This window comes from Candoia aspera, chromosome 7 (assembly GCF_035149785.1).
Source record: "Candoia aspera isolate rCanAsp1 chromosome 7, rCanAsp1.hap2, whole genome shotgun sequence".
In the NCBI taxonomy this organism is placed as follows: Eukaryota; Metazoa; Chordata; class Lepidosauria; order Squamata; family Boidae; genus Candoia; species Candoia aspera.
Genome location: NC_086159.1, coordinates 57,075,000 through 57,085,534, shown reverse-complemented (window position 1 = coordinate 57,085,534; position 10,535 = coordinate 57,075,000). Strand labels below are relative to the sequence as shown.

Sequence of the window (10,535 nt, the reverse complement as noted above, 5' to 3'; positions counted from 1 at the left end):
AAAAATGATTCCACCTTTGAATGTAGAATAGCAGAACCTCTGTTAATTTACATAGAACTGACATGCATTCAGGAAATCTCATTGCCAACTGCTTTTATACTTTAGATACTGAATGCTAACAGATTAAGAGAGGCAATGCCTCACCGAGAACTTCTTCTATAACTGTTACATTTCTAAAGTCTAGCACCAGAGGCCAACTTCTACAACCTTCAGGACAGACTACAAATTGAAATATTATGGAAATAAAATAATGAATTACCCAGACCTGCCTTTGCTGGAGCGAAGTCTCAAAAAAGCTTTGACTTGACACGTACATTAGAAGGAACAAGGAAGTTAAATACTTTTTTTCCCCTATCCAGCAAACATCTGCTTTTCTCCTGAAGAACAGATCAAAGGATTTAGAGGTCTATCTGATGTTGCAAAATGTTTAGAGGCTCTGTACTTACCTGATCAGTAACAATCTTGCTTTTTATTTCTCAGTTTGGTCCCTTGTCAATACTACTATACTAGCATAAAACCTTTCTTTTTGTATCTTTATTCCAGATTAGCCAAACCAGAGGTTTAAAATGGTTATTTTTATCTCTTTTTTATGTTAATAAAGTTGGGGATGGTATTTTCTTCTTTTATCACATTTTAGCATTACATTTAATATTTTGAGGCTAGAAAGGGCAACAAACTTTCGAAGAAGAAAACACAGGTATGTTTTGGAGAACTGGACTAGGATCCAACAATTTAAACCGCAAACATCTTTATGAAGATGTCAATTATTATTAATTATTATTGGTTGCAAACAACATTATTCAGGAAAGGTTTTAGTTTGGGGTGTTTAATACTTGCATGGAACCGTTACAAAACTGTGTTTGGATAAAAGCGACTGATAACACGTTGAATGCGGAGCTGCAGCTCTCCCCACTGACAATCCGGAACAAACTGAGAAATAACTTTTGGTACTGATCTACATGCTTTTGAACTGTGGTGTTGGAGGAAAATTCTGAGAGTGCCTTGGACTGCAAGAAGATCAAACCAGTCCATCCTCCAGGAAATAAAGCCAGACTGCTCACTTGAGGGAATGGTATTAAAGGCAAAACTGAAATACTTTGGCCACATAATGAGAAGACAGGACACCCTGGAGAAGATGCTGATGCTAGGGAGAGTGGAGGGCAAAAGGAAGAGGGGCCGACCACGGGCAAGGTGGATGGATGATATTCTAGAGGTGACAGACTCGACCTTGGGGGAGCTGGGGGTGTTGACTACCGACAGGAAGCTCTGGCGTGGGCTGGTCCATGAAGTCACGAAGAGTCGGAAGCGACTAAACGAATAAACAACAACAACACTGATCTACAAGGTTATGAAGTTTCCTGAGCTGCATGCAATAAGCTCGAAGACGAGACTGGTATGCGCCAAACTTTTGGGTGCAATCTATTTTGCAGCCCCTTCACTAATTTCACGGCTGTCGGGCTGACTACAACTGCCATCGTTATTTTCACCAAATCTCAACCGTTTTCCCAACTTGCCCAGAAAACGAAACTCAGGGACGCAGGAATGACGGAAGACGATCGCGCCTGCGCCTTCTTACGCAACATGGTGGCGCGCAGGGAAAAAAGTTTGAGCACGCATGCGCAATCCCACCCTGGGAAGCCGTTGCCTTGACTACAGCTCTCTAGCTTGCCCTCTCCTCTTCCCTCGCTCTGACGCCGTAGAATCGGTGCCCGCGACTGCTTGGATGGGACGCCCCGTTTCAACTGCCGTCGCTCGGCCGGAGCCTGTGGCCGGCCTTGACTGCGTCAGGCGTCCATGCCGCTCCCCAGCGGGATCATGGGCGCAGGAGTGACTTGGTGGCGGCGACTGCCACGGCCCACGCCGTGACTCAACGGCTTCCTCCCCTTCCACGTCCTCGCCGAGGAGGATGAAGAAGATGAAGAAAATCTTGGGGCTGGGGAGGAAGAAGAAGGAGCAACAGTCTCCGTCGCGGAGCCGCGTGGTGGCTTCTGCCTCGGCCCCAGCCGCTCTGGGCTGTAGCGGCGGCGACAGCTATCAGGTGCGGGGCAGAGACCTAAATAAGCTGCACCGAGCGGCGGCCGAAGGAGACCTCGGGGAACTCCGGCACCTCCTACAGAAACACGACCTCAACGAACAGGATAAAGCCGACAGGTGGGAAGAATCAGACCTGGGTTCGACTCTCGCCTCGTGTTCACACGAACACCCTCCCTCCTCCCCTTCCTCCCTCGCTGGTTACTTGGCCGAGTGAAGGGGCGCCGGAGATGGGATTTCCCCCAGTAAGGCCCGTCACGTGTTCAAAACATGCCCACGTGGCTGACGGTGGGAATTTCATGGGTGGCCGAGCGGGGAATTGGTTCTTGGGCGTCTCTTGGTCAAAGTCTGGCGCTGAAGCTCGCTATGGCACTGAGGTTAAGTGCATGTTTTCACCCAGCACTTCCTCACTGTGTTGGAAGGTGACTTTATGACTTCTTGATGGCATGAGGCGCTAAACTAGATTGAGGCCCACCTTGTGTGCTTAAAAGAAACTCTTAAAGAATAAATAGTAACCTATGGTAGGAAGTTTGTAATGTGTATAATGTGAAAGTTTTCAGTCCTTTTATGATCCATAAATGAGGATAGATTCCATCCCAATTTACACGGGACATACTATAACTAGAGTTATATTATACTTAATACTGTGCAATTGCTTTCAAATGCCCACCTTATACTATATCTCTAATAGAAAGAATGACATCGTTCCTATTAACTTCTACTGTTCAAGCATTCTTTTTCATATATCACCATTTTATACGTTGACCTCTACCGCTAGTTCCTGTATTATTTAAATAATGTCACAGTGAAAGCTATTTATTGAGGAAAGGCAAAATAGAAATAATGCATAGTAATGCATGTGTTTAGAATCCTGGAAACAGCTCAGTATGTAAATATCAGTGTTGGATAGGGAGTTTTGCAGGTGTTTAAATTTTTAAAAAGCATACTTTAATTAAGAGAAAATTTAGATGAGCCATTGCTATAATGGGAATGTTCTCTTTCCCCTCATCTGTAGCCATTACATTAATATCTATCAGTAACAGGGAAATAGTGGCTGGATTATTTTAGAATTTGTAATAAACTGTCATCAGTTATTATTTCAACTGCATTGTATCAAAATATTTGTATTTGAAATGAAGCAAATGATATTCATTTTTACTGTATCTTAAGCTTTATTCTTTCTTGCAAAGTGTAATTTATTTCCTGAAATGGGAAGAACTGATTAACTAAGCCTGCAATTTTATACACAGTAGAATTTACTTCTGAGTATACAAACAGAGCACATGGGTGCATTCCAGTTCATCATATATTAACACTCATTTTGAAATATATGTCAAAGATACAAAATCAAAGGGTGCTTAGGGGAAAGAAAGCCCTACCCTATTCTTAATTACATATTGACTGAATCTAAAGTATTTCTTCTAGAACACCTTTGCATTTTGCCTGTGCTAATGGATATACAGACATTGTTACTTTCTTGGTGGACAACAAATGCCAACTAGATATCTATGATAATTGCAAGAGATCTCCATTAATGAAGGTATGCATTTAAAACAGTACAAATTTACTAGTAGTATAAAGCCAGATTTTTATAATTTCTGTGCTAATCAAAAACTCAGTGCTAATCAAAAACTTATCAGTATATAAATTGTTATTACTATTTATAATCAAAAGGGACCAAGAAAAAGTTTTAATTTTGTGTTGTTTAAAATACAGACAATATTAATTAGGTGTATGAAAATAAGTTGTAGACTTAACATCTTATTAAATGTTTCAGGCTGTGCAATGCCAGCAAGAATTCTGTGCTGTTTATCTGCTTGAACATGGAGCAGACTCTAATCCAAAGGATATACACAACAACACTGCCCTCCACTTTGCTGCTTTTAATTCTAATATTTCTATAGCAAAATATCTGCTTGCACATAAAGCTCACATTGAAGCACAAAATGAGGTAAAATTCCAGTTGTTCATTTAATTAATATATAATTTTGTATAAACAAATAAGTATTTTATTCTGTAATTTTTTTGAATGTTTAAATCATTCATGGAAGAAAAACACTGCATTATTTACTGGGAGACTAATACATATTAATAAACATATATCTGTGGCCTAATAAACTGGGGCTTGAGACTCTTCACTCCTTATTTTGCTTGAACAAGTTGACTACAATTTGTAATCTACCTTTGAATAAACTTGTGCTAGCATTTAGATATGGGTTTGTTTGGGCATACTTAACCATAATCTCAGGTTCAAATGTTGCTCCAGCTCTCTTCCTAGACGACTATTAGAATAAATGAAGTGGGAGCAACTTAGTATATATGCCCTGCATGTAGCTTTTTCATCTCAGCTCATTTACCTCATTTACTAGATGATTTGGCTTCATGTGTGAGCCTGAGCACTTTCATCATGAATGAAATATTTATTTCCAAATATAAATTAGCTTTTGTCTCTTTTTCCTTCCCTTTTCTCATCAATTTCGATAACATACAAACTGCCCATTATCCATGTGCAAACAAAATGTACCGTACTTGTTCTTTGTGGGATTGTGAGATTGTTAAAATGACTGTATCTTCAACAGGAGTAAATGGTAGAAAACAAAAAAGCCAGTTTGGTATAGTGGTTAAAGGCACTGGGCTAGAAGCCAGGAGACTGTGTTCTAGTCCCTCCATCTAGGCACAAAACCATCTGGATGACTTTGGAGCAGTCACTCACTCTCTCAGCCTTAGTAAGAAGGCAAGGGCAAACCACTTCCAAAAAACATTGCCAAGAAAACTATGTGGAATTGTCTAGACAGTTGCCAGGAGTCAAGACTGGCTTGAAGGCACTACATGTAGCACTACTTTAGATTTGCAGTTATGCAGTTCTCCTTTTTCCAATATAAAATTCGTAGTTATAATGGTCAAATCTGATGTATTGCACAAATGTATGAAATTATATGAGACTTTAAAGCCAAATAGGAATACAGAAAATATATTTCCAAGATGTTTAACTCACACTGAACCCCATCTAGAAGCAGTTGAAAACAGTGAAAAGCTCTGAACATCCTTTTTGTCTGGATAAAGGACAGATTGCATTTCGTTGTATTTGTTGAATGGTAAATAGAAACTATATTTGCACATAAGTATTTCTTTTTTTTTTTTCCTTGCAGGATGGGAGTACACCTTTAATGGTTGCCGTAGCTGAAAATAATCGAGAAATGGTAGAGTTTCTTCTTAAAAATGGAGCATCTGTACATGCCACAGATAAATTGGGAAGGTACAGTTTGGCTCATTTAGCTGATACCTCTCCCAGGATTTGAGGACTGTTTTTAAGTATTCATGCCCCTGAACATGGATAATCAGTCTGCTAGAATAACATTTCCTGAATGTAAAAACTCCTTATCAATGGCTTGTTACTATTATTAAGACTACATTGTAGTCGTCTCTAAAAAGTTTGTTTCCAGGTGTGTTGTAAACTGCCTTTAGGATCAAAAGATCAATCCTTGAAAATAAAAAAAAATGCAGGTTGGTTAAGGTGGTTTACATTGTATGGGAGATAGTGATGTTTCTTATTGTTCAATACCATTTTCAGTTTGTTTTCAGTAAAAAAAAAAGTACAGCTGAATAGCTTTTATGTTTAGTTTGCTTTTTTATTACAAACAAGTCTTCGTGTCCTTTCTCCCCCCCCCACCTTTTGGGGGGGGTCTTTCTATTATCATTAATTTAAGTGATCCATCTAATGCATCTGCAATGGCAGTTGCTTCCTAATAGAAAACTGCATTTGCTGGATTCCTCTGATAAAAAGGGAAGAGATTTATTCAGTTAAAAGTTATTTTAAAAGGCAGTGACCTTTCTGACTCTTATACACAGAACAAAAAACACTTCATTTGACCTTACTGCACAGATCTTCTGTCTTTGTATAGATACATTTTGCTCCTTAAACAAAAAGTACTGGAAACGGGTAGCTTTGTATAATGTGAAAACTCATAAGTGTAGTTCTAAAATGTTTAAACTTTTATTAACTGTATTAGAAAATGTATTAAAGAGATCTTTTTCCTATCTTTTTGCAAGAGGGAATAATGTTGAATGAATCCAGGGAGTTAAAGCATTAGTAAAGGTTGATGATATGCAGTAATTTTTGGGTTTTTTCCTCCTGTTTCAGAACTCCGCTATTGATTTCTGCCTCTAATAAAATACGTGACTTAACGAATGTTCTCCTTCGTCATGGATCAGATGTTTCCCACAGAGATGAAAGTGGATGGTCAGCAAAAGATTATGCTATCATCAGTGATGATCCCATGTAAGCTCAAACTTTTGCCTTTTTCAGTGTCACTTAGCAAGAAACAAAGCTATCCTGTCTGGGAAAAAAACCCCTAAGGATGGATTAGATAGCATGTTAGTACGCTGCTAAAGTAGCATGCAAATAACTAAGTCATTGGTTTTGATTTAACATTGTTCTTCTGGCTTGAGATTCATTTTATTTGCTTTAAATATTGTGATAATATTTAATAAATGTACTTTTTCCTTCAGGCTTATTGATAGTATTGCTGAATATTCCAACTGGAAAAATAGAGAAGAAGACTCCTTTGATGGTCAAAAAGTCCTATCTATATTAAGCAGTCCAGGAAAGGTTGGAGATACTGGTATTACACTAGGTGCTCCTGCTACAAATAAAGAAGGTACAGTTTTATATAGTAAAAATGGCTAGTCAGATAGTACAGCCCTGCCCCCCTCCACCCCCCAAGTGGAAGTAGATATTCCTGCTATTGTTTGTAGAAACTGTTTACTTTGTGCTATCAGGTTGCAGAATATTTCCAACACAGCATGAAGTGGACAAGGATGCTTCATAAGAAGCAGGTTGAATTTATGCTGCCCCAACACCAAATTCCACAGGATGTCACCAAATTATAGTGAAATTCTATTTACCAGTTATTTAAGCAGCTGATTGAACAAGAGTTGCTGATGTGTAACATAGCAAAGCAAACAGATGCATTTTCTTGACCACTGGAAGCTCATCTCCAAAGCGGTCTTGGCATCTAAGCTATTTGATATTGCAAAAAAACTTCTGAATACCAAGAAAGTCTTGATTTCCTGCATTTTTATTTATCTGTTTGGGTTTTTTTACAGTTTTTGATAACCACTCTTCTGGAGATTCAGTAAGGTAAGATTCAAATTTGATTTAAATTCAGGAAGTTCTGTAAAACTGGAAAGAGGTAGATTATTATTTTTATACATATGCATCTATGTTGAAGGCATTCTGAAAAAACAGATGACGATAGCTGGCTTTCTTCAGAAGAGGAGGAACTAGGCTTCAGTCCCAAGGTAGGGTTTTGCACTGTGTACACTCAGAACTTCTAACAATGAGAGGCTTGTTATGATACTAATTAATACTTGTTTGGATGGAAGGAAAATATGAACCACAATTCAAAACTTAACTTTAATGCAATGTATGCAGCTTGATTTTTACAGCTAATCACTATTCAGACTTTAGAGATGAGCTGCTAAATTAGAATTACTGGAAACTGAAGCAAAATCTTTTAATCTGCTATTCAAGGGCAGCCATGGAATAAGGGGACAGGTAGAGTAGTCTGAATATCCTATCCTCTAGTTTCAAGAATTTGGATGCTAAAATGCCTTCTGAGGGAGTTCCTGGATCAGAAAACATATTTTGACCTGCAATCAGAGCAAAACAGCTCCTTTCAGGATGGTTCCATCAGAAAGATTCATGTGCCTTGTTTTTGACGAAGAAAAACTCAAAATATTTTAAATATTTCATGTGAAAGAAAATATTCAGAGTGTTCCACTGTGAGGAATGATGAGAATTTGAAACAAACCCTTTGCTTTTTGTCCTAGTTTCACAAAAATAAGAGGGGCAGCAGGCTATGCTGAGTTCCAGCTATACCCATCCTATAGGAAAAGAGGTTAAAACATTAAAAAGAATTCCCACAGCAAACAATGGAAACTGCAGTTAAGCCCATATTTTGCATTGTGGCAGGCCTGTACAAACAGCACCCACGTGCCCTCGACCCACACTGCACCCTCGCACATCCTCCCTGGCTTGCGTGGCACCTCTCATGCACCCATGTGCACTCTTCCTGACCTGCTCAGCACCTTGTGCACTGAGTACTGAGCCCAGAGAAGAAACAGGCAACAGTGGTAGATTCAGTTCAAGAAAGCCGATTAACAACATAATAGCAAAAGTATACTTAACCACTTGCAAAGTGCAATAAATAAAGCAAGGCTGCATTTGCAACCTTGAAAACTTAATATCACAAGGATGTTTGTAATGCAATGCATACTTTTGCAGTTGGATAACTGCTTAAAAAAAAAAGCACACAAATCTCATAAAGACAATGACATTACAGTATAATCCATGAACTGGAACTTCTTCATAACTAATAATTCCAAAATTGTTTCCATTCTCTAAATATGTGCTTTTAATTGCTCTTCCTCACTCCAGCCCTTCTCCCTTTAACTAGTTCTATCCAATAGCAGCAAGGATAGAATTTAAACCTGTTTTATTGATTTATAATTCTACCACTTGTCATGACTTGGAAGTATTTAAAACAAGCCAGTTACTATATTTAAAACTACATAGAACAAAATACCCCAAGCTTAGAACAAACACTAAATGTTTGGTTCTGAAATTGGGACAAAAATATTGGAACGTAAAGTATTTTCTAAGCTGAGACCACTTGAAATAGCTTAGAATATGAGTGAGATTTTCAGGTAGTCCTTGACTTACGACCATTTGTTCAGTGACTGTTCGAAGTTACAAAGGTGCTAAACGAAGGGACTTAAAACCGATTCCTGAGATTACGGCCATTGCAGCACTCCCATGGTCACATGATTGCAATCTGGGTGCTTGGCAATCTGTTCACACTTAGGATGGGTTGCCAAGCGTGCGGCAATCCTGTGATCACCATTTGCAAACTCCCCTGCTGGCTTTCCCAGAAAGTCAGTGGGAAGGCTGTCAGGGAAGGTCGCAGGTCGCTGGGGTAAGTCTCCCCAATCCATGCACTATCCCCAGCCCCTCTGTGCTTATGCTGCACCAGCCACTCACACATCCCGTGCACCCTTCCCAATCCACACAGCACCCCTGTGTGCCCTACCCGAGCTGCACAGCACCTCTTGCTGACTCCCACATGCCCTCAACCCATGCCGCACCCCCGCACATCCTCCCTGGCCTGCGTGGCACCTCTCGTGCACCCCTGCTCACCCTTCCTGACCTGCTCGGCACCTTGTACACCCCACTCACCTTCCCCACCCTGCACAGCACCCCCATGCACCCTCTCAGACTCACACGGCATCTCTCGCACACCGTCCCCGACCGCAACACACCCCCATGCACCCTTCCCAACCCGCACGGCTCCTCTTGTGCACCCCAGCACACCCCTTCATTCCCTTCCCCACCCAGCAGCAGCCAGTTACCTGCCAGCCTGGGACTTACAACTTTCTTCTGGCTTTCTCACTGACTCTGGTTGTGGGAAGCCTGCAGGAAGTTGCCTTGCCTAATGACAATGGAATTCAGTTAACGACAGCAACCAGGTCTCAGGGATTACTGACGCTAAATGATGCAGTCGCACTTTACGACAGCATTGCTTAGCAACAGACATTCTGGTCCCAGTTGCTGTAGTTAACTTGTGGACTGCCTGTACTAGTATTTGGATCACCTTTTTTTCATTTGAAAGACACATAGAATCAGAATTGGAATGGGCTATTTATGTCATAATTTCAATCCCCTGCTTAATGCAGGAACCCAAATTAAAGCACTGCAGACAGATGGCTGGAATTAAAATAATACGTTTTTATCAGTGTGGTATTACACTGGATAGAAGTTTGGACTAGGACCAGAAAGACCCAAGTTCCACGCTGTTTAAGTCTCACTTATCTTATATGCTTTTTGAGGATAAAATAGGGAAGGGGTGGGTTGGTACATTTATCAACCTAGGTTTTTTGGGAAAAGAGGAAAAAATAAAGGTAATATATCAATGACTACTACAGTGAAAACTTTGTATGCTTAAACTTTTCTTCTTAGAAAGCAGAAAAACCAAGTTTGGCTCAGCTAATGAAAGTTGCACATGACTTCAAGAAAAAATGTAAGTTGCTTGAAAAACAAGTTATGACTATACTGCTTGTCTACAGAAAATATTAATTATGTTTTTAATCTGTGTTTGTGTTTATATTTTGATGCAATAGATGAGAAAGATTGCGCTATCCAAATAGAATGTTTAGGCAGTTCACAGCAAAATAAAGCAGATTGTGAATTTGAAGATTGCAATGAGTCCCTTCCTAAGCCTTTGTTCCAAGTCAAAACCTCCCCTCGTTCTGTCCATTCCTCACCTGGCTCCTTTTCCAAATGTTCCCAGATGGCTTCATATTCTAAACAGGTAATAAGTTGCAATTAATCCATTTTGTTGTATTGTTTATCATATTTTTTTATACCCACATGTGATTTTGTGAAGACAATGAAAACGAAAATCAGTCAAAAGAAAATATTAATATATATATGCAAAAAAAGATTA

At 39.7% G+C, this 10,535-nt stretch overlaps 1 protein-coding gene across 4 annotated transcripts in view; it reads left to right on the top strand.

Annotated features, from left to right (window-relative positions):
* Positions 1-1,652: 1,652 nt before the first annotated feature.
* The window catches only part of ANKRD26 (ankyrin repeat domain containing 26), a 70,343-nt gene continuing 61,460 nt past the window's right edge, over positions 1,653-10,535 (top strand). For 2 of the 4 annotated variants that reach the window (XM_063309518.1, XM_063309517.1), the window contains exons 1-10: positions 1,657-2,151; positions 3,457-3,571; positions 3,809-3,982; positions 5,181-5,287; positions 6,173-6,310; positions 6,541-6,689; positions 7,138-7,171; positions 7,263-7,332; positions 10,049-10,109; positions 10,210-10,400. In XM_063309518.1, the coding sequence (XP_063165588.1) occupies positions 1,907-2,151; positions 3,457-3,571; positions 3,809-3,982; positions 5,181-5,287; positions 6,173-6,310; positions 6,541-6,689; positions 7,138-7,171; positions 7,263-7,332; positions 10,049-10,109; positions 10,210-10,400 (1,284 nt within the window). In that variant the 5' untranslated portion in view covers positions 1,657-1,906. Of the gene's footprint in view, positions 2,152-3,456; positions 3,572-3,808; positions 3,983-5,180; positions 5,288-6,172; positions 6,311-6,540; positions 6,690-7,137; positions 7,172-7,262; positions 7,333-10,048; positions 10,110-10,209; positions 10,401-10,535 lie in introns of all 4 variants that reach the window. The other 2 variants (XM_063309519.1, XM_063309520.1) reach the window with 2 other exon arrangements.